Source organism: Cucurbita pepo, chromosome 8 (genome assembly GCF_057944985.1).
Source record: "Cucurbita pepo subsp. pepo isolate OVF chromosome 8, ASM5794498v1, whole genome shotgun sequence".
NCBI classification, from domain to species: domain Eukaryota; kingdom Viridiplantae; phylum Streptophyta; class Magnoliopsida; order Cucurbitales; family Cucurbitaceae; genus Cucurbita; species Cucurbita pepo.
The window spans coordinates 2649142-2673600 of record NC_141805.1 but is presented as its reverse complement, the minus strand read 5'-3'; the positions used below and the strand labels follow the sequence as shown (position 1 = coordinate 2673600).

The 24459-nt window shown below is 34.0% G+C and overlaps 5 protein-coding genes across 5 annotated transcripts; 4 read left to right on the top strand and 1 right to left on the bottom strand.

Moving 5' to 3' along the window:
- The first annotated feature begins 4833 nt into the window (after positions 1-4833).
- LOC111799804 (uncharacterized) lies at positions 4834-6107 on the top strand. Its single transcript, XM_087126044.1, has one exon. The coding sequence runs from the start codon at positions 4997-4999 to the stop codon at positions 5942-5944; it is 948 nt and encodes a 315-aa protein (XP_086982170.1). The 5' UTR covers positions 4834-4996; the 3' UTR covers positions 5945-6107.
- A 3451-nt stretch (positions 6108-9558) lies between these two features.
- Positions 9559-11450, top strand: MTACP-1 (mitochondrial acyl carrier protein 1). The gene is made up of 2 exons (XM_023685158.2): positions 9559-9795; positions 11087-11450. The coding sequence occupies exons 1-2, from the start codon at positions 9592-9594 to the stop codon at positions 11261-11263; spliced, it is 381 nt and encodes a 126-aa protein (XP_023540926.1). The 5' UTR covers positions 9559-9591; the 3' UTR covers positions 11264-11450.
- Positions 11451-13246: 1796 nt separating this feature from the next.
- On the top strand, positions 13247-17049 carry LOC111799588 (TRIGALACTOSYLDIACYLGLYCEROL-like protein). The gene is made up of 5 exons (XM_023682981.2): positions 13247-13663; positions 15039-15294; positions 15718-16093; positions 16174-16475; positions 16586-17049. Exons 1-5 carry the CDS (start codon positions 13392-13394, stop codon positions 16781-16783), a joined length of 1404 nt encoding a protein of 467 aa, XP_023538749.2. The 5' UTR covers positions 13247-13391; the 3' UTR covers positions 16784-17049.
- Positions 17050-17934: 885 nt separating this feature from the next.
- Positions 17935-20200, top strand: LOC111799762 (10 kDa chaperonin 1, chloroplastic). Its single transcript, XM_087126508.1, has 7 exons — positions 17935-18136; positions 18230-18291; positions 18420-18470; positions 18577-18642; positions 18735-18788; positions 19147-19176; positions 19923-20200. The coding sequence occupies exons 1-7, from the start codon at positions 18046-18048 to the stop codon at positions 19989-19991; spliced, it is 423 nt and encodes a 140-aa protein (XP_086982634.1). The 5' UTR covers positions 17935-18045; the 3' UTR covers positions 19992-20200.
- A 1425-nt stretch (positions 20201-21625) lies between these two features.
- On the bottom strand, positions 21626-23061 carry LOC111799754 (E3 ubiquitin-protein ligase ATL4). The gene is made up of 2 exons (XM_087126507.1): positions 21963-23061; positions 21626-21749 (listed from the first exon to the last, which is right to left on the bottom strand). Exon 1 carries the CDS (start codon positions 23059-23061, stop codon positions 22030-22032), a length of 1032 nt encoding a protein of 343 aa, XP_086982633.1. The 3' UTR covers positions 21626-21749; positions 21963-22029.
- Between the last annotated feature and the right edge of the window lie 1398 nt (positions 23062-24459).

Below are 24459 nucleotides of genomic sequence, written 5' to 3'. Positions count from 1 at the left end.
CACTTTCACTCGTTTTTTTTTTTCCTTAAAATAATTAAGCGATAAGAATTTGACTTTACGATGTTACTTTTATTTTATTTATAATTATTATCCATTATTCTCTAATTTTCTCCGACCTCCAATTATTAATCGATAAAAAGTCAACAAAACGCGACAATAACAAGTAATAATTAAAATCAACTTAAAGATATACCTTAAATAATAATAAAATAAAATATCGAGTAAATGAGAGGTATGAAAATTATCTTTAAAAAATGATGATTATATCTTAAAAAACGTCCATTACTATTTATACCAAAAATATATATATATATATATATATATATATTGAAATTGAGCTGTAATTTTGATTTAAATGTTTAAAAATAAATAAATATATATTTTACTTTTATTAAAAAAATAATAAATTTTTTGAATAAACGACCCGAACCATTCGAATCAACTAAGCTTAACAAAATTATTGTTAGATTGAATTGGGTTGAAAAAATTTACAACTCAAACATACGAACATCTATACAAATGTCAGCTGGCTAAGGGTTGAATCATATATATAAACTAAAAAATGCGATTTTTTTTATTAACAAAAAAAAAAAAAACATGTTGACCTTTTATTTTTATTTTTTATTAAAAGAAAAACCATGAATAAAATATGACTTTATTTTTTTATTTTTTTATTTAAAAAAAAAAAATCGTAATTGTCTGGCGGGCTAGACTATTCAAGCAGTGAGGATTGGGATTTAAAGTCGTTAATTGTGTAGTGGGCCGCCCGCCCCTGAGGTGGGCCCACCATAGCCACCAAACAATCCAGCGCCAGAGTAGCACGTGCCTAAACCGTGACGCGGCCAAAAGGAAATAACTCCAACTTTAGTGGTCTAAATTCAAATTTATACATAGTTGGGGGACCAGTTATTGCAAATGCCTAAATTATCCTATTCATTTTCTCATTATTGCTTCTTTTCTTTTTCTTCCCAAACAAATTTTTTTATATTTATTATTTTGGTCCCGGTATTATTAAAATATTCATTTTAGTACGTATACTTTTAAAACGTGACTAACTTGATCTGTTAAAAGTGAGACTAATTTAAAATTTTAATAATATAAGGACTAAAATGAAATAACATTCTAGAACTACTCTTAATATTGACAAAAATGTTTTTAGCTAAACTCTTAAACACGTTTTACTTTGACTTTAACTTGGTTTACCGAGCCAACTTCGATTATAATTTTAATTATTTTTTCTACAGCTAATATATTAAATTCATATTCCGACATTTAAAGGAAGAAAAATTATCGATTAATTAGTAAATTAGGAACTCTCCTTACTACAAGTCACGACTTTTTGCTGGTTGTCACATTTTTTTCTCGACTATAGTACTAACAAAATTTAAATAATTATATATATATATATAGCGTGTAAAATCAACTTAAGAATATTAAAAAAATAAAATAAAATCATCTATGAAATCATTTTTTTTAAGATGATGAATTATCCCATTCAAATTTATTTATTTATTTTTATTCATCGAGCCTTATTTATTTATTCTATTTTTTTCTTTTACTATTTTTGTAAAATAACTAAAATAAATAATAAATAATAAATAATTGTTATATATATATATATATATATAAAGTTGACCTTCCATTTGACGTCAACTTAAAACATTAAAAAATAATAATAATTAATATGAAATAACAAAATTATAATAAGAAAATTGTATTATAATTATATTTAAAAAAAAACAATCTTTTAAAATTTACAATAAATTCGAATTTCTTCTTCTAGTCAACTTAATATAGATTTAGGGAAATTCACGGATCACAGATAAAATTTTAATTTATCTGACCCGTGTGAATTAGACTGGATTTATCATATTATTTTAATCTTTTAAACACTCAGTAATCTCGAATTAAAATGGTGATTATTTATTTTTATTAAAAAAAACATCTGATTTTATTAAATTAATTAAATTATTTTTGGATTAAAAAAGGTATATTTTTGTCCATGTTCATATTGGGTTCTCTCACATACCTGGTAACAAATACGTTAATCAGACACGCATATATATATATATATATATATATATATATATATAAAAGTTTAGTTTAGGTTGCATGTAGAATCATTCTAGCTCGACATGATCAATCTTGTTTGTGGAGTGATTCGAATCTCAAACAAGTGTTATTGCGTTGAGATATTTGATCAACAAGAATCATTCAAGCTAGACATGATCGATCTTGTTTGTGGAGTGATTCGAATCTCAAACAATGTTATTGCCTTGAGATATTCGATCAACAAGGTAATCCAATCTTAAGCCTGAAGCTCTGATACCAAATGATATGTGGAAATCACTACAAGGGGAGTAAGATTCGGATTACCGTGTTGATTGAATATCTCAAGGCAATAACATAGTTTGAGATTCGAATCACTCCACAAGCAAGATCGATCTTGTCTAGCTTGAATGATTCTTGTTGATCAAATATCTCTAACGCAAGAATACTTGTTTGAGATTCGAATCACTCCACAAGTAAGATTGATCATGTCGAAGTACATAGAATTGCAAATATATATATATATATATAGCCAAGTTAATAAAAATATTTTTTAAATACAAAATTTTAATAATATTCTCGAACTAAATAATAAAATTTCAAAAATACCTTTGAACTTTCGGAACAATTTAAAAAATATTTGGAAAGTGTTTAAATATACCTCAAGTTTTAGATTCATTAGTACTCTTAATTTTTTTTAATTTAAAAAAAATGCTGCTATAAATCTTTTTTTTTAATTTATAAAAATATTTTTAAACGTTTAAAAATAAATAAATATATATAATTACGGTTAGTACCATCGACTTTCAAAATTAACATTAAAAAGTTCAGTTGTTAAGGGTCGGTTTTGTCAATATACCGATAATAACAGTAAATACTGAAATTATATTAAATAAACTTTTAAAATTTAACTGTATTTTTAACCGTTTATTTCTAATATTAGACATATAATTAAATTTTGTGTTTATCAAGACATTTATAGTATTTACTATTTTTTAAAGTTTATTAAGAAAATAAATGATTATTTTTTACCATTATAAAAATATCAAATAATTATTAAATGAGACGTTCTCAAAATTATATATAATTTCATAAAATAAAATATTATTTATTATTTATAATTTTTCCAACTTGTTAATTAAATTATATGTTTATATTACCTATTTGCTCACAAGTGTTTGTCGTATATTTATTTATTAAATGACAAAAATAAAGCTTTGAATAATTCATTTCCAAAATTCCAAATTTTGGTGGAAATGGAAACTTTCTTTTGTTGAAAAATATAATTCGTGGATCCATTAATGCATTTTTTTAAAGTTATCTTCAAATAATTATTTTTAAAATAAAATTTTATAATTTAATATAATAATTAATATTTAGGTTCAGTAGAATGTTCGAGATAATAGAGACTATTAGAATTTTACCAAACCAAATGAATTATTGAAAGAGTCGTTTTTTCCATTGTTATTTTTCCGAGAAGAAAGCTTCTCACTTAAGGGCTCCTGAAGGCAAATGAGGTAAGAGCGGAATCTTGGAAAAAAGGCTATCGAATTGGGTTTTGACTGAATAGAGCGTAGAACCAACGAGTTCGGTCGGACAATGTAACGAGCATACGAGCGGAATCAAGCTTGAAAAGAACGAGCATAGACTCAATAACGAACACAAACCAGTTCTCGATATTAAATTACCGATGTTCGTTGAGAGTTTAAAGATGAATCATTTTAGATACGGAGGAAATTTTTTTGTAAGTAGGATCTGACTAGTAGACGAGGTTCGAGATTATAAAATTTTATTAAATCATAAAAATCATCAAAATAAAATATTAAAACTGAATTTATTATCTATTAACTGTTTTTTAAACCTATCATGATTTGTCATAAAATTATTGTCCGTACATAACTTATTATATAGCTAATTATAGAATGTAACGACGCCGTTTACCCTTTCAACTCTAAGCGGCCGCTTTTTTCTTTATTTTTTTATTTTATTTTTTTAATAAATTACCATAACTCGATGACTCGATCAACTTAGACTACTAAATCTAAACCATAAAAGTAAGGTCGAGTTGAACTTTTTTAACCTAAAAAATTCGGGTCGGTTCTCGAGTCGTCATTTTTTTACTGGGTCAACTCAACCCGTTAAAAAATGAAGTTATAACTTAATCTAATCCTATCCGATTGTCGAGATTATTACGAAATTAACAATATTTGACATTTGTAACCGATGTTAATGATGCATTGTAACGTGCGAATACTTGATAATTGGTTTTTGTGAAATTTTAATTATTAATGTAACATGTATTGTGAGTTCGGTTAAAAAAATAACTCGATAACTGAACTCAATTCATCTGGTTCGGTTATAAGTCCTATTTGAATCGTTTAGGTAACAAATGCAACAAACTCGAAATTTTATGTTGGTCGGGTAAGCATTTATTCCATCCAATCTAACTCAAACGGGGAATATAATTTAATTTTATAAATGTTATTAATAAAAATGGAAATTATAACAAAAATAAATAAATAATTAATATACCGTTTTTTTTATAAATAGATATTTGAATTATTTAGAAAGAAAATCGTTGCCAAATGAAGAAAATTACAGCGGAAGGTGTGAAATTCAAACGACAGAGATACGGGGAAACAATTATTCATATTTATCCTAATTTTAATTAAATGATTATTTTAATTAATGTTTAAAAAATTATATTAAAAAAAAAAAAAAAAGGCTGTCAGGTTCCGTTTTTCGAAAAAGCACAATCCATTTATAAATATAAATAATTACTGTAAACCAACCAGCGTCTCTCGCCTCGCAAAATTTCGTTTCCATTTTCAGTGAAGTTTCTTCATCCGAGTTCTTTTCGTTTTCATCGTTCAAAATTCGCCGGAAATCTTCACGATCCGCCATTGAAACGCCTCTCCGAGTTCGATTTTTCTATTTTCTTTAGTAAATGAGGTGCAAGAAGCACCAGTTTGACTGCAGTAGTAGCATCGGCGTCTGTGCTTCCTGTTTACGGGAGCGTCTTTTTTTGATTATCGCTGCTCAGGCACAAGCGGAGAAGCAATCGGAGATCCGTGCCGCCGTTTCCGGCGATAATCGTGCGGCGGACGATAGACCTCTTCCACCACCGCCGCTTGTTTTTCTTCGTTCTGTTTCTCCTTATGATCATCGTTTGAAATCGGATGAAGGTTTGTTGAGCGATCTCGATCGCGAAGGAAATCGCCGCAATCGCCATCAGCGATTTTACAGTACTCCGCAAATCGGACCTGATTACAGAACGAATAACACTGCGAACTCTACATTCGTTACTACAGGTTCGTTCGATCGGAAAAAGAGGAGTAAATTTTCGCTCTGGTCGAAGCTTTTTAAATCTAGATCCGAGAAATTCGAGAAGAAGCACAAAAGTCCTTCTCACGAATCGCACGCTTCTGATTCGGCTTCTTTATCGCCGTCGTGGTTCTCGACGATCTTGAACGGCCGTCGGATTAAGCAGCAATCGAGCCTTGCGACAGTTGAGGAATCGATCGCTGGTGCCGAACGGAGGCATCATTGTCAAACGATTCAACGCGGAATGTCACCGGCGATAATATCGGAATCGGATGAAGAAGAGTGCGAAAGTCACGGTCGTTCTCCAATTTCTCAGAAGTTTCAACAATCTCCAATGACGATTCCTGGATCGGCTAAACGAGAGAAATTAGGGCACAAACAGAACGTTTCAGGATTCGCATTTTGTTTGAGCCCTCTGGTACGAGCAAGTCCCAACCGGAATTGGAATCAGAAGGTAATGCCGCCGGAAGTTTCTTTCTCCGGCAATCTTAGGGTTCCGGGGAAGCCTCATCTCTGTGCGAATCGGTCGAGGAAGATAGCGGACTTTGGAAGAGTCAATCACAACCGTTGATATCGACTACCGTTGACATTTGACCATAGAATTGATTGGTGATGGTGATACTATTGGCAAATGTACGATTCTACCCCTCCAGTTTTCTTTTTAAGAATTTTAAATCCTTTTTCCTCTGCGATAAAAGGCCACGCGATGTCGGGGATTAGTTTCTTTGCTATTCTTCCTATGACCATTTGCATTAATTTATTATCAATACACCCCAAAAAACAAACAAACACGAATAATTAGACTTTGGGATTTGGGATTTGTGGAATTTCCTTGTTCTTTTTTGGGTTAAATTATGCCAAATAAGTTTAAGAAAAAAAATTAAAATTAATATGAAAATTTGTATCAAATATTAATGAAAAATTGTAATTATCTTTAAACTTTATGATATTTTAGTTATTATTGATAAAATAATTAAAAAAATTCTACCAGTTGGGTTGAATTTTTAACTCTATTCTAGTTTCTCGGGTTATCGATCCTATCAATTTTGAGTTAGTCAACAAATTCTCCTAACCTAGTGTCGAGGATTATTGGTGCATTTATAAGTGAGGAATACTATCTCCATTGGTATGCCATGAGAGCTTGTGCTCAAAGTAGACAATATCTACTATTGTGGAGAGTCGTGATTTCTAACATGTTATCAGAATCATGCCTTAAACTTAACCATGTCAATAGAATCCTCAAATATCGAACAAAGAATTGTGAGTCACGAAGGTGTAGTCAAAAGTGACTAAAGTGTTGAATAAATGGTGTATTTTGTTCGAGGGCTCCAAAGAAAGGAGTCGAGCCTCGATTAAGGGAAGACTATTCGAGAGCTCCATAAGCCTCAGGGGAGGCTTATAGTGTACTTTGTTCGAGGAGAGGATTGTTGAGAATTATTGGTGGTTTGTTTGAGGGCTCCAAAGAAAGGAGTCGAGCCTCGATTAAGGGAAGACTATTCGAGAGCTCCAAATGGTGTACTTTATTCGAGGAGAGGATTGTTGAGAATTATTGGTGGGTTTATAAGTGAGGAATATTATCTCCATCAGTATGAGACCTTTTGGGAAGCCAAAAGCAAATCTATGAGAGCTTATGCTCAAAGTGGACAATATCATACCATTGTGGATAGTCATGATTCCTAACACCAAGCCTATGACGTAGGTTCTCAAATTTTTTTTATTATTTACTTTTATTCGAAATAGTTTCGGGCGTAAAAATTTAAAAACATATATGATATTATTAATATTTTTTTTTATGATAAATGAAAATTAATTTTGTGAATGATGTACGAGTGATGTCGACAATAAGTCAATTGATTATAATTACATGATTAACCATTGTTCTTGGAATCTTCCCACTCCCAACTAATTGTTTTTGAAATAAATATATAAATTTGTCACATTTATTAACGTAATTAATATTGATGACTATGTCAATATACAAATATTTGGACTTCTATATTGCGTGCAAATAGATAAAGTACATATAATGACTTGGACTAAATAATAATTAAATATAAATATTTTAATTCATAAACAAATATAAAATAAAAAACTATATACTATATTGGAAATGAGCGTATTAAATATATATATTACAATGTTTTAATTTTCCATACATTTAATTTTAATATATTTTTAATATATATAGCATTTAATATTATAAGGTATTATATTTTGATTTATTTAAAAATTTTAAATGGCGGGTCCCAGGTAAAAAGGAAAAATGGTGTAATGAGTGATGGAGCCACGTGGCAGAGTGACGTGGACTATGAGGCAAGTGGTGGAGATGGCAGGTGGAGAGGATTTTAATGCGGTGTGACACGCTCAAACAGAACCTAACAACTTGACTACGTGTTTTATTTAATTAAAGTAATCCACGTCATTACATGGGTGGGTGGGGCCCCTAGATCCTAGGGACCTGACTCCATCTCGTTTATTAACGGTCAGAAACCGCTGAGTCTTTGATCGCTTCTTTACATTAATTGCACTTTTGACCCAAATTACACTTTATTTAAATTCCAAGGTCCCTCTCCCTAATAAATTTTGGGTTTAATTTTAAAAATAAAAATATAAATTAGACCATTTATTTATTAATATAATAAATATAAAAGATGAATATTTAAATAATGTCGTCTAATAAATTTTGGGTTTAATTTAAACAATAAAAGTAAAAATTTTAAAACTATATATATATACATACATATATATATATATATATATATATATATATATATATATATATATATATATATATATATATATATATATAAATATAAATTATACAATTTATTTATTAATATAATAAATAAAAAAGATGAATATTTAAATAATGTAGTCTAATAAATTTTGGGTTTAATTTAATAATTAAAAGTAAAAAATTTAAAACTATATATATATATATATATATATATATATATATATATATATATATATTAGACAATTTATTTATTAATATAGTAAATATAAAAGATGAATATTTAAATAATGTAGTCTAATTTTGGGTTTATTTAAAAAATAAAAGTAAAAATTTTAAAACTATATATATATATATATATATATATATATAAATTATACAATTTATTTATTAACATAATAAATATAAAAGATGAATATTTAAATAATGTAGTCTAATAAATTTTGGGTTTAATTTAAAAAAAAAAGTAAAATTTTTAAAACTATATATATATATGTATATATATATATATATATAAATTAGACAATTTATTTATTAATATAATAAATATAAAGATGAATATTTAAATAATGTAGTAAATGTGAATTATAATTGCGATAAATGGCATAAATCTTATGGTTTTTGATTCATTTATTGGTATTTATTATTATTGAAAAATTATTAGCGTCAGAAAAGGTAGGTTTACCTTTGCGATAGGGAAGAATGACTTTGACTTGGCTTTGATAGTGCCAATACCAGCCTTTATTTATTTTAAAATTTTAATAAATGCATTTAAAATTTGAAAAATATATATTTTCAATTTTAATTTATTTGTTACATTTTGAATTTTGTAATGAATGTGTTTTGAGTTACGTGTCGAGAATATTAAAGTGGGTTTGATCGTGTTCAGCTCCTGTGCAAGAAACTTGTTCTTTTGTCTCGGGAACTTTGATATTAAATAAATTTGTCTGAACCCTGATCTTCGGTTGAGATTGAATGGACGTGAGATGTTCGTGTTTGTGACTCAGGGGTTCGTATATCTAAAAAGTTTTTAATTCTATATCTTTTTGCAACCGTTCAAGCTCGTTATAAGTAGATATTGTCCGCTTTTACCTATTACGTATCGTTGTTAGGTTTACCGTTTTAAAACGCGTCGGTTATGGAGAGGAGAACAAAACACCCCTTATATGGGTGTGGAAATCTCTCCCTAGTGGATGCGTTTTGTGGGGATGACGTCGATAGGTAACGGTCAGAGTGGACTGACCATATCAGTGAAAAATAATTTTTTTATTTATTTAAATAAAATTCAAAATAAGTTAATAATTTAAATGAAATTGTACGGACTACTTAGATTGGGCCGATCGGTCATTGGATTATTTGAAGACTGTTGGGCCAAAGCCCATAAAGTTTCCTGACGCACGTGCTTTGCGCATGCCAATTTCACCTTCACTTTAGGATCTACAAGTTCGAGCAATCGAAGTCACTGTAGGAAGAAAAGGAAAAAAATGGCACTGAGGGCAGCCGTTCTTCGCCATGTTCGAGTTCCAGTCCGATTCTTTGCCCTAGCTCGCCGAGAATGCCAACCGGCGTCGTGCTCCGTTGCGTCGCTCCGGCTATTTTCATCGCACGATGATCACTTGACCAAGGAGGAGGTTATTGAGAGAGTCCTCTCGGTTGTCAAGTGCCATCCGAAAGTCGATCCGTCCAAGGTGATTCGGTCTTATACCTCCATTTCACTTGTTTTTTCAGCTTATTGAGTTGTTTTTTCAAGACTTTTGGAATGCGGGAAGAATAGGTTGAAAGTGTAGAAATTCTGTAACATGCCGATTCAATAGTTTAATGTTCTGAGGTGCGATCCTGGTGGATTCCGAATCGTTTTAATGGTTAAATATCCTATGCTTTATCTGTGCGAATGGAAAATTGGGGCAAACCATAACTCACGACGACTTATTCCCTGATCAAGCGTTAATCTAGAAAGTGGCACTTGATAATTTTTGCTGAAATGCCATTTGATTTAATATTTGATTCGGCATCTTTTGGAAATTTAACTTCTTGGCTGAAAGTTTGGGTCGATTGCCGTATTGCACACAATATATCTCCCTTCGTTTATGTGGATTGCTTGGCTAGGTTCACTAGGACCAACTATTGACACCTTCATTTCTTGAATTCGCGGAGGTGAACGGTTTCTAATCTTACACATTTTGGGTATAGTCGATGATAGATGACAAATCATTAATTGCCAAAGGGTGGTTATCTCAATTTTAAGGATGCATCTTGGCTGGTATATGCCAAGCAAGCTCACTCAGACAGTGTCCGCGTGCATCGTGCTGCTCTTTTTGTGATGTCTATATCTGTTTAGTTTGGACACTATAATGCTTTTCTCCTTCACTTTAGTGCACATAGACATAAAACTGTCTTTCTCTTATCCTGTTCGTCCTCTTTGGCTCCCCTTTTTTAGCCAACATATCATATCTACTTCTTATTCGTCTTCTTTTGCCTTTTTGCCTTTTTGTTTTTTCTTTTGTGTCAATTTGTGTATGATCAATCTTGTAGATTGTAATGTTGTTTACTCAAAAGATGTATTTTCTCATCTCACTTGTCCCAGGCGTTATTTTCATATTGCTCTTAGTCTCCAAAGAACTTTTGCTAACATATTCCTTTTGGTCTTTTGATCACTGAATTGTGGTTTACCTCCTTATTACTTGACCTTATCGTGTTGTATTCCTAACGTACTCCCGAAAGCCAGGCTATGCTATAGTAGATATTTCACACTTTTTTGAGATATTCCCAAGAACTCGGCTATGCCATATAGTGAATATTACACTCCTTTTCGAGCCATCTTAAGGTTAGGAACGATCAAAAGCAGCTAAACTATGTCACCCAGTTTCTACTATTAATTTTTTTGTCACTTCCAAGCAGCATCTCTTCCCTACTAAACTTCAATTATAGCTTGGCTGAAATGTTGCTGCAATTATTGGGTTTTCCGTTATTTATCTGCAGGTGAGCCCTGATGGTCATTTCCAGAAAGATTTGGGTTTAGACAGCTTGGACACTGTGGAGATTGTAATGGCCTTGGAAGAGGAGTTCAAGCTAGAGATCCCAGACAAGGAGGCTGATAAAATAGATTCCTGTAATCTTGCAATCGAGTACGTATACAACCATCCAATGGCTAGTTGACAAAGTACTAGCATCTTTCTCTTTATTTCTTTTTTGGTTTTTTGGAGTATGTTATCGAGCCAATGAATATTCATCTCTACATCGTTGTTTCGAGCCTTCTTGGATGCTTGTCAAGAGTCGTGTTCTTCACATTGTGATGAAAAATAATTGCAACTGCTTGGAACATAAATCATTCTGTCCAGACAAATTTTCAGGGCGTACAATGGTTCTAACTTCAAGCACTTGCTTGCTATTTATCTGGTAGAAATGGTTTGAGTTAGCTGTTTCTTGACTATGCATCTTAACATCTGTGGCATCTTTTCATGGATAATGAGATTGTTTGATTTCAAAGTTTGATCTTCTCTTCTAAATTGCTTTTATACTTGGTAGCTTTTTTACTTGGGGATCTCAAGGAGAGATTCTTTGTCTTCAAAGTTCTGATATAAATGTGACCATTTTTGCCTTGTGCTTTTGATACTCTATAGATTTTGCATAGTTCGAGTCGAAGAAGAGATCATTTGCCTTCGAGCTTTGATCTTCGATCTTCCCTGCTAGTGTAGTCTATGAGTTTTCATGTTTGTGTATAATATAGGTCTTGGAAGTGTCTAATAGATCTTTGAAATTTTAATATTGTATCTAATAAATAAGATCTCGAACTTTAAAAAGTATTTAATAAGTCCTTAAACTTTATAATAGTTCTATCTTCTCTTATTGCTTTTACCTTAAGCTGATACTTGTAGCTTGTTTGCTTAGGGATCTCAAGGAGATATTGTTTGTCTTCAAAGTTCTGATATAAATGTGACCATTTTGCCTTATGCTTTTTTTGATACTCAATAGATTTGCATAATTCGAGTCGAAGAAGATATCGTTTGCCTTCGAGCTTCGATCTTCTCTTCTAGTGTAATCTATGAGTTTTCATGTTTGTGTATAATAGGTCTTATGTTTATGGTTTGCCTGGAGCTTACGTTAGAAGAGCAATAGGCTCTAGGCTCGGGGAAATCCTTTGATAACATTGATTCTCCTATTTCTCTTTGAATGAAATAGGTTGATAGTCGAAGAAAAGATGCTAATGCTTAATAGATTTTGCTTGGAAGAAGCCTTATCACATGAACTAATTCTCTTGTAATGATTGATTGATAACTGGATGATGCTTACTTGAAATGCTTGGCCTGATCATTTTGTATCAAATTTGTGATATAATTTGCATACCATAATTAAAATGGTTATTTTTTAAAAAAAAATTTAAAAACTTATGCCAATTCTTTAAATATTTAACCTATAAATTTATGACCAACCAATTTGGACATTCTTTTATCAGGATTTAATTGAAAAATTACCAAATATTGTGGACTTTTTAATAATTATATAAGCTACAGATTAAAACATATATTTAGTCAAACCATATATATAAAAATAATAAACAAAACATCCTTAAATTTTAACCCTAGATTCTTAGATTATCTATTTTTACTCTATAGTTTTAAAATCATTTTAAATATATGTTTTTTATTATTTAAAACTACATAGAAGTCTGTAATTGTTATTACTATTTACCATATTGTTAAAATAATTTACCTAATCAATTTTTACACCAAAAAAAAAAAAAAAAAAAAATCATTTTAGCTACAAAATTTTGTTAAAATAATTTATATAGTCAATTTTTATACCTTAATTACTAAATTTATGCGAATAATATTGTAAATAAAATCGCATATTTCTTATAATTCTTACAAAGTTTGTTTTTTTAAGAGAAAAAATGAATTTTAAAGGCTAAAATGAAAATTTTATTTTATCTCAAAAGGTTTTATTATAATAATTTACACAATTTTTTTTTTCATTTTAATTATATGTTAATTTATATAAATAATGTTTAAATAATGTCACATATTTTAGAGAAATATTATATAATTTAATAAATTTTTTTAATTTTATAAATATATTTTAATTTAAATTTAATTTTTAAAAAACCCTCTTGGGTCGAGGCGTACCCTCCAAAAAAGAAATGAAAACCCACTAGTCACTGGCAAGGCAACTTCCAAAAATGCAAGAGGCAGGCAGCAACAGATAAGGGAAGAAGGTAAATGCAAAGCCAGCCTACACCCTAAACCCATTTCATTCTGAGCTTCCAAGAAGAACAAGAAACGCATCAATGGCGCACCTCAGAACCGCCATGGATTCCGCCTTCTGGGATTTCGACGTTTCCTCCTCTCAAACCCTCGTCGGAACCGCCAAGGCTGTCCCCGGCGAACCATTCCCTCTCGACGGAGCTCGAGCCAGCCGCACCTTGCGGATTCAGCAAGTCTCCTTCCTCGGCAATGGATTTCCCCTCGGAATTCTTCCTTCCTTCTCCCCCACTGCACACAAGGAGTTAGGTTCCTTTTCTCTTCAGTCGCTCTTGCTCAAGTTTCCCGCCGCCGACTGGTAAGTAGCAATGGCACATTCTTCTTCTCTTCGGTTTATTGAGCTTTGTGATCGTAAATCCCTAGGTTATGGCTGCTTCTTTCTTTGTGCTTCCAGCATTTCATTTTTGGACTGTTCAGTGAATTTCTTGACGGTAGAGATGAATCAAATGTTTGATTGACTGGCTTAATTATTTCTACAGTCATTACTCTACTAAGAATCTCAGATTACCAATTCATGCTGCACATACTGACAGAGCTCACTGTTATTTCTTAAGAAAGGGGTCAAGGATGATTAGAAAGTGCTCCCCTGCATCATCCCAAACTACCAGATTTAGCTTACCAAAACCATAATCCCCTATGATACTACCTAGTTTAGATACTCAACATAGTTTTATTCTCCTAACTTCACCTTTGTTTTTCAATTTGGACTCACTTAAGGTAACTACAAATTCAATCTCCCACTCAAAGGTTACGGTTGCCAACGTGAGTGTAGGCTCAACTGGTTAAGGTATCTGCAAATTTAACCCCTCACTCAAAAGCGTTATGGTTGCCAACGTGAGTATAGCTCAATTGGTTAAGGTATCTACAAATTTAACCCCCACTCAAAGTGTTACAGTTGCCAATGAGGGTATAGCTCAACTCGTTAAGGTATCTATAAATTTAACCCCCCACTCAAAGCGTTACGGTTGCCAACGTGAGTATAGCTCAATTGGTTAAGGTATCTACAAATTTAACCCCCCACTCAAAGCGTTACGGTTGCCAACGTGAGGATAGCTCAACTGGTTAAAATATCTACAAATTTAACCCCCCACTCAAAGCGTTACGGTTGCCAATTTGAGTATAGCTTAATTGGTTAAGGTATCTACAAATTTACCCCCCCACTCAAAGCGTTATAGTTGCCAACGTGAGTATAGCTCAATTGGTTAAGGTATCTACAAATGTAACCCCCCACTCAAAGCGTTACGGTTGCCAACGTAGGTATAGCTCAACTAGTTAAGGTATCTATAAATTTAACCCCCACTCAAAGCGTTACGGTTACCAACATGGGTATAGCTCAACTTAACTTTACCCCCCACTCAAAGCGTTTCTTCTAACTTAAATTTACGGTTGCCAACATGGGTATATCTCAAATGTTTGAATCCCTCACTCTACCATTGACGAAAAAGTCAAATGTTTGAATCTCTCGCCCCCGACATTATACATTTACATGTGATATGTGGCCTATCACATACCCTTTTGGTTTCTAGTATTGAAGTTTTGCTTTCTCATTTGTTTAAGCAAGTTTTGTAAAGGAAAAAGGTCCAAGATTACCATGTTTACCTCTGACATTGTTTAGATTGCTACTGATTTCACAAATCTCAGATGTACCATCTAATGGAATCTTTACATTTTAGGTGGGTTGGATTGGTTGGCCAATTCCGTCCGAAGAAAGTGATATCTTCTATAAAAGAGGACATTGTTTCTGATCTAGACAACCTTGAGCTCCTCCCTGCCTTGAAAGATGTTGCTACCATGTTTCTGGACAAGACACTCTATTCATATGGATTATGCTCTCAGTTTTCTCCTACTCCCTTTTCATCTGTATTTGCCAGCACGGAAGAGCACGGTGACAGGAAAGGACGTCGCCACAAAACGATGTTTTATCACAGGGTGAGCATTGTTGTCTCTTATGTTTCATTAAATGATAACTAAAGGAAAAGAGATGAATCATAAACGCGTTTCCTCGAGTTCTTTAAATAATGAGATCAGCCCTTTGATGCATATTTCTGTATAATGCTGATTGGATTCTATCTTTCTTCATGGAGTCTGCTTACTTATTTGTGGTGCTGTATTTATCTTATGCCTAAATAGGATCTTGCATGATTTGAACACCATTTATAACCTATTGGCAATATATTTTGCATCTGTAGGCCAAGTTATAACATGTATGAAGTTCTTAAGCTTCAATCGTGTTTAATGCCCCGTTAATATTAAGCATCGGAGAACATCGAAAACGTTTTAGTTTTCTTTATTTTACTTCTTCAATGGTGATCACTACCTTTTTATAAGCCATCTTTAATCATGCTTCTGCAGCTTCCTCATCATGATATAAATTTGGAAGCAGCTTGGCCAGAGCTCTTCATTGATCATAAAGGTCAATATTGGGAAGTGCCCGAGTCTCTGTCTTTGGATCTGTCATCTCTTAAGTCTGAATCTGGTTTGCGTTACCGGGTCGGGTTGCATAAGAATGGTGGCGTTCCCCGGGCTCTTTATAATACCAATGGTGGCGACCCACCTCTTACTCTTATGCCTGGATTATGTGCAAAGGCTGCATTCTCTTTAGAAAAGAATAGGTACCTTTGGGGGGGAAAAGAACAGAAACAAGGCGTAACTGAGACGATAGATGATGCCGAACCATCATACGATGTGCGCCTTAAAGATCCTCATGCAGCCATATCCGGAATTGTTGGTCAGTCTCCTGCCTTTCAAAAACGTTATTTTAAGCATCCAGTTTTGCTGCGTTTTTCATATTAAGTATTTGCATATCAGGTGGCACCTTTAGCGCTTGGTTCGGAGGCAGTGACACGGTTGGGACGAACGGAGATGGAAACTTAGCTATCCATAACAAAAGAAGTCCACTGAATGCTGACCTTTTTGGCTCACTTTGCTGTACTTACCAACATGGGTCATTTAGAAAGGATTTTCGTGACCTCACGAGGTTAGATGCTCGACTAGATATTTCGTCGGGTTCAGCCTTTGCCAAAAGAGTTTTCAATGGGTTCAAGAAATCTATTGATGATCTGGAGAGATCAAAATCTACCCCTAGGCTCAATTTGATCTTCCAACAGCAGGTAATAACTTCTAAGTTTGTGATTCTAGTGCAGCTGCCCCCATTCATATATCTCATCTGTTAGGCATGATATAAGAAACTCATGATGTTAAGAAGAAATCCCATTTGCAGATTGCAGGCCCGATCGTCTTCCGAGTAGATTCCCGGCTTATGCTCGGCTCTACCTCCGTCAAGTGCGGACCCCATGTCGAGGACACAATACTAAGCCTGAACTATTCATTCAAGCTTCTTGAATCAGGAAAAGCTGTTTTCTGGTTTTCTCCCAAGAGAAAAGAAGGGATGGTCGAGTTGCGCCTGTTCGAGTTTTGACTTCGATATCGTTTAATTCTGTTTTAGTAAAGTTGATGCGTTCAGTTTCTTAGATTTTTGACAACGAAATCGGCTCTACAGACTTAGTATAGCACTTGAGGCTGTTGCAGATGTAATATATAGGAGTGGCGTCCTTGTTTATGGCATAGAGCTGAGGCTTTGAACAGTTGTTGCTCAGAAAATAAGGGCATTTGTGATGAATTTGTAGTTATTGTCTAGAAATCATTGAAACTTGCAGCTAAACATGGGCTGTTCATTGCTCCAAATCTCATCTGTTTGAATCTCATTGCACCGGGATCAGTTTCTTAAAAAGTAAAGGCTTCTTGGAAGGGGCGGTTTCGGGCTTTCCCTTCAAGATTTTTTAAAACGTATCTACGAGGAGAGGTTTTCACACCCTTCTTCAATCAACGGGATCCCCAAATTCACCTCCTTTGGGGCCTGCATCCTTTCTTATCCCCATCCTTTCTTATGGCACACTGTCTCGTGTCCCACCCCCATTCGGGGCTCAGCCTTGTCTCGTGTCCTACCCCCATTCGCAGCTCAGCCTTGTCTCGTATCCTACCCCATTCGGGGCTCAGTCTTGTCTCGTGTCCTACCGCCATTTGGGACTCAGCCTTGTCTTGTGTCCTACCCCCATTCGGGGCTCAGTCTTGTTTCGTGTCCTACCCCCATTTGGGGCTCGGCCTTGTCTCGTGTCCTAACCTCATTCGGGGCTCGGCCTTGTCTCGTGTCCTACCCCCATTTGGGGCTCGGCCTTGTCTCGTGTCCTAACCTCATTCGGGGCTCGGCCTTGTCTCGTGTCCTACCCCCATTCGAGGCTCAACCTCCTTATTAGCACACTGCCTCCACCTCGTGTCTGGTTTTGATACCATTTTGGCTTTCTTTTCTTTTCATTTCCTTAGCTCCCCTTTAAAACTCGACAAACTTTTTTTGAATTTCTTAAAAGTCCTACCGAGAATTGAACGAATGTCGTTGGATTCAAAGTCTAAAGTGCTAACTACACCATAGAATCTATTGTCATTATCAAATCTCGCACCAGGTGAGAAGCAAAACGAAACATTTTTTAAAATGGTATGAAAACAAGAGAAGCCTTTTAAGATCTGAAAGAACTTTGCTAATATTTCAAGGCCTTTATCCTTTGAAATTTCCGTACAAATTCACTTCAGTTTTGTTTTTCCTTGGAATTATTAAGAACGCTCTAGAATTTCTCCCGCTCACCCTCTTTCGCCTCCACAGAACTTTGCTTCTTCGACTCACTATCCATGGCGATGGCGTCTACGTTCGTCACAGTGCCAAAGCCCTTTAACGACTGGTCTAATTCATCTTCTGTATCTTCCCGGCAACAAATCACTGGTACGCTGAGAACTCGTTCTTTTTCTCGATCAATTCTTGTCCCATTCCGTCTTCTGAATTTCTGGATGATTTTGCTTCTTGACTTTTGAATAGGTGGATTCCGAAGAAGTTCGTTGAAAGTCAGCGCGGTTTCTAAGAAATGGGAGCCTACGAAGGTTTTTCTCTTTCTTTCTTCCGAAATCTCCTCAGCGATTTTAGATTTTCTCGTTCTAATGTTTTATTGAGCTTGTGATTTGGATTTCAATGCTTATTCTTGATATTTTATGATGCGCGTGGATTTCAGGTTGTTCCTCAAGCTGATAGAGTTCTCCTCCGTCTTGAGGAGCTTCCCGAGGTTAGCTTAAGCTGAAGAAAATGACGAATGAATGTGCAGTAGAAATTGTTGGATGTATTGAAAACTGTAAAACGTTCCATAAATTTGAGATGTTTTGTTGTTGCAGAAATCAGCTGGTGGAGTTCTGCTGCCCAAATCAGCTGTCAAATTTGAGCGACACCTTGTAGGAGAGGTGAGACAATTCCTTCCATTACTGTTGCTATTTTCTCTGTTTTAATTCCTGTGAAGAAACCTGTTTGATAATCAACATAATGTTTCTATCAGATTCTATCCATTGGATCAGAAGTTGGAGGAACAGATCTTGCACCTGGAAAGAAGGTAATTAAGGATTTTTCGTTTTATAAATTTGGTTTTCTTTTTCAGCAATGGTGAGTTCGTAGTGTTCTTATTTAAGGGTAGCAGTGTTCATAAGAACCTTTAGAAAGTACTTTTAAATGGTCTTTGCAGTGTTCTTTAGAATCTTCAATGAACTCTATTAGCTATGGATCGAAACACAAAATTTTAAGGCGATAAGAATCTTTTCGATCGTAGGTTCAAATCTCCATATCTTCACATTTTTTGTACTGAAAAAAGCATTATTTGTTGTCCTAAAATGGTGTCAAATGCACCATTGTTATTATGCAAACTTGTGGGACTTGTTTTTATCTAAGAGGAGCAAATGTCTATTACCTTGCAGGTTCTTTTATCCGACATAAATGCTTATGAGGTAAGTCGTGTGGTTTGGTGGAGTTATCATATTTGCTTTAATAAGTATTGGTTACCATAAGTGTGTTGCAATATAAAAACGCTTGGAATTGGGGAAACTCGACCGTGCAGATAAGACGACTTTAGCCTTTTAGCTATATCTTTGATTGTTAAGGGTGTAAAAAAAAAAAAAGAAACTTGTGGGTTGCTTTAGATTCTAAGTTTGTTTATAGTGGGTAAGTCTATACACGAGTTCTCTTAGAGATAAGCTACACGTACGTATATTATCTTACTAGTAGTTCTCTTTAGATCATTCACCGAACAATTTATGTTGGCTAAATTATAATTCTTTTAAATTTTGCAATATTGATGCGTTTTTAGAAAATTGGTATTAAAATCCTTTAGAATGTCATATAGAAAATTGATGTGACGGTGACGTAGAACGCATGACTAGGACACTTGTTTGGAATAGATTTAGTCTAAGAGTACAACATTCAAATACGTTGATTTTTCGTACAATGTTGTAACTTTTCTTTTACTTTAAGAGTAATTTTGAAATGTTCGTCATAGGTTAGGGGTAGTTTTACAACTTTGAAATGAACTTTTGAACTTTTTGAACTTTTTAAAAATTTGGCTTCACATTTTACCGATTTTGAAAATCCTAAAATTATGCTCTACCATTTTTTGTCGAGAATATATGGACCGACTAATTGAGCTATGTTTGAATCGATTTACGGTGGATTTATGGTGAATGTTGGTGGTTGTCAGGTGGATTTAGGCACAGATGCTAAGCACTGCTTCTGCAAAGCTAGTGATTTATTAGCAGTGGTTGAGTAGAGAAGCTTCACAAACCCAACCTTCTCCAACACTACAATGCAGATGGATGAACATCTTCGGTTATCCACTCAGATCAGTTCTCTTTCCTCATTAATTTTTCTTATTTCTGCAATATATATATATATGATTTTCATGTTCATTTTCATTTTGATTCATCTTGTGACCCCTAAACATGATATATAGTTAAAATTATTATCAGGAAAATCAAACCCTAAAAGCATTCCGAAGAAAAACAAAAACTAAATAGGTTCGTTTAGGTTTGGATTATGAATTTAGGTCGATCTCGTAGCTATATAATTTAGGCCTCATTTGATAACCATCCGACTTTTGAACACAACTTCGTCTAAATTCTTAGTTAAAAGACTGGTTTGATCGATTTGGTTGGATTACTTTTTGCTTATTGTTTTCTTTTGTTTTGTGATCTAGTTTATACCTATGTTTTGAAAAACTAAAAATGGTTTTCAAAAGCCTTTTATTGTTAAGAAAATAAATACCATTTTTAAAAACTAAAAATTAAATAAATACCAATTGTCAAAATTTGATTGGATAATGGTGATTGCTAGAGCAACCACAACTACCGGAAAGATGACGTCACTGAAACCGGCACCATCTTTGGCCCTTTTCTCTAGTCGTCTTCAACCGAACCACATTCATCTAATGGATTGGTTTTAAAATATATTTATTGATTTTTTTAAAAATAAAAACTATTTGTTTTATGGAATTAATGATTTTTTTTTGGGGGGGTTAAGGTTAATAATATTGAGAATAGAGGCTCTATATTTTTTAATTTTAATATTTTAAAAAAAATGTTTATAATTTCCATTTAGCTTCTAGAAACCAGGCACCAAACACTCATAATATTTCCATTATTTTGGCTCCTTTAATGTAAGATTTACTATTTTGCCTTGGGAGATTTGGAAATCCAATCTTACCGTCCACTTTGAGCATAAGCTCTCATGACTTTGCTTTGGGCTTCCTAAAAGACCTCATGCCAATGGAGAGAGTATTCTTTGTTTATAAACCCGATGTGGGACTTCCATATTTTTAACATGTTTTGTCCTGACATATTTTCTAAGAAAATTCATTGAATGTCAATTAACATAAAATTGTTTTAAGTCAAGCACACTTAACATTGGAATTACGATTATTAAGTCACTGATATGGTCTTTCTTTACTTTGGCATCACAAGAACTTTCATTAGCAAGCATTCTTTTAGAGATCCGAAGAACATAAGATTCTTAAGAATATTCTCATTTGTTAAGAAACGAGAACAAATCCGGTTGTATTCACACATAAGACCCATAGTTCATCATATCAAAACTGGACCATATTCTCAAAAAAAAAAAAAAATGGAGAAAGAAAGAAAGAAAGAAAGAGATTTTGTTTACCTCATAGAAGTAGCAAGAATCTAAGAAAGCTCAAGGGAACCCATAATCTTGGCCTCTTTATTTTCAGCAACTCACTTTTCCTATTTTCCCTTCTTTTCTTTTCTTTTTTGGCTAACAATTTCACAAACAAGCAAAGCAATGATTCCTAAACAATTCCACACAAATATCATATTCATATTGCACATCTCACAATTCACTCATTACATATCAACACAAAGATTTACTCTCAAATTCACATAATATTTCAAAAAAAAAAAAAAAAAAAAAGGGTATGGAAAGCTCATTGATCTGTAAACTAATTTCATAAATCACTTCACTGTTCCTTTTAGCTTCACTGCCACGATGGGGAACTTTTTTTTTACTTTAGTCTCTGCCAAACGAGGTATTAAGAAAATAATAATTAAACAAAATCTCAGCAATCTTTTTTTAGCTTTTGATTTAATGCCAACCAAGAATATATATATATATATATATATATTCACAGGAATTACCAGCGTGAATCTCGGCCGTTGACATAATCAAAAGGATCAAAAAGAAGAGGAATCTTCACCGTCCGTGTTTAAGAAGGAAAAAAATTACGTACCGGCCGGCGGTTACCATTTCCAAAATGGCCTATCCTTCGCGTGAAGGGTTGTTGGATGTAATTACGTTTATACCCCTGAGAACCACCGGAACATTTCGCTTATTTCCTCGCCGACGCGACTGTTCTCCTGTTCCCAATCTCCGCCGACCACGATCTCACTTCGACGGCTGCTTCCGGTGAAGAATCTGCCGGAGCCTCGGAAGGAGAGCGCTCGAGATGAAACGGAATTGGAGAGCCTGTCTACGTAGTCCTTTAACCAACTCCTTCCGGAACCGACTTCAGCCGCGAGGCTTCGCTCTGGATGAGGCGGAGCTTCTATGTCCTCCTTATCCGAGACGCTCCTCCTGTGAGCATTGGTGAAATTCACTTCTGAATCTTCTTCGACGAAGTACTCGAACGATCCTATTGAGTAGGATCTCCTTCCGTCGGCGGAATCGGATGCGCCTTGCCGGCGGCTGATACTACCAATCTCGAGTCTGAAACTGTCTCCGGCGCGACCTTCGGCAGTGTAGGAAGCCATAGAAGCCTTAATCACGTCGGATTCGGAGGCGAAAATGGCGGAGCGGCATAGAGGACAACTCTGGTTCGATTGAAGCCATGTATCGACGCATTGAGCGTGAAAAGCATGGCAGCAGAGCGGAAGTAAACGAAGCTGATCCTCCGCCTCGAATTTTGACAAACAAACGGCGCAATCGGCTGCGGCAGTGGAAGAACGACGCGTGATGGAGGAGAAAGAAAAAAGAGGAAGCGTATCAATCGGCGAAAACGAATTGGTACACCGAGTCGTACTCTGCTCTGCTGGAGTAATCCGACGGCTCGAAACCGACAAAGACGAGGACGATCCAGGCACGGCGGATAGACGGAGAAGACACCGCCGGTTAAGGTATCGCAATACGAGGCAGAGAATCACAGAAGCAAAGGCAGTAAAAGCAAGGATCGAAAGAATGATTAAAATGCTAGGACTGAGATTCTTCAGCGAAGAAGAATGAGTCGCTGCCGTCGCTGCTATCGCCGAAGGAAGAGGAGGAGAGGAAGAAAAGTACTCAATGACGGAGCCTCCGAAAGCGTCCGGCAACGGCGGCGGCGGCGGAGAAGCCATAACAGTAACTCTTCTGGTTTTAGAGAGAGAGAGAGAGAGAGAGAAATGGAGGAGAGGGAAAAACAAGGTAAATGCAGCGGTCAGTTTTCTTTTGGGCAGGTCTCTCGGTTTCATTAAGCTGAGGCCCGAGGGAACGAAGAGAGAGAATTCAGTTGGCTAGCAGCACGTGAGCTGCACGTGATAATTAAGTTGAGAAAAACAAGCGCCACGTCATTTTCTCTTTTCTTTTTTCTTTTTTTTTTTCAAATAAAAAATAAAAAACATTACAACACTGAGTCCGAAGCTGAGAAGAGTGTGTGTCGGAGGGAAAATTACCACTTGTTGTCTCCTCTTAATAATTTCCTTTTCTTAAAAAAAAAAAATTTAGAATAATAGATAAACATACTCTGGTATAATATTGTCTGCTTCAAGCATAGGAACAAAGTACGTCTCTCCTTAATTGAGACTCGACTCTTTGTCTTAATCATTTTTTACTATGCCTTCGAGAAGGCTCGACTCCTTTTCTTTTGGAGTCCTTTGTTCGACATTTGAAGATTTACCAATTTATTGGCGCAACTAAGTTTAGGGCATGACTCTAATATCAAATTATTTCATAAAATAATTTAGTTAAATTTTAGAAAATATAATAAATATTTTATTCCTTAGGTCATAATTAGTAGAGTTATAATAATATAGTTTAGTTACACCAAACTCCATAAAGTTTGGAATATATTGATCATAATAACATTTTATTAATCTACGATCGATTTTCTATTTCTATTTTTATAAATTCAAATATAATACTCGATAATATATTTTTTTGAGTCCAACAATATTTGAGTCGGGAGATTTAAACTTCTGATAGTTTAGCCATGCTCGTATTGATAAAAAATATAAAAAATTGGCCTATTACTCGAGAATTCGAACCTGGTTTTTTTTTTTTTTTTTTTTTTTGAATTTAATATTTAAAAAATGTATAAATGCTCATAAAAATAAAAAGTAATTTTACCAATAAAAAAATAAAAAATATATTTTTTAAAATTAATTCTTCGTAAGTTATATTATTAAATTTACTCAATTTTAATTAATTACACGTAGGTTTCTAAAACTCTTAATATATGATCCAATAAAACGCCCCGTTTTAATTATTTTCTTTGGCGTATTTGGAGGAAAAGCATTTATTATAGTTAATTTAATTTCACATCTGCCATTGTACATTATATTTAATTAAATAAATGTGGGTGAGAAGAGTAAATGCAGCCCTACGCTTCCAACCGTGAGCTGCACTGATAAGATATAATAGAAAATTTGCTGCTCTTTGTGGGACCCACGTCCTTCATTTTCCGATGTAATCATCACACGGCCGATCTTTTGACACCTCAGTTGTTATTAAATTGTTATCGTACGCACGCACGCACC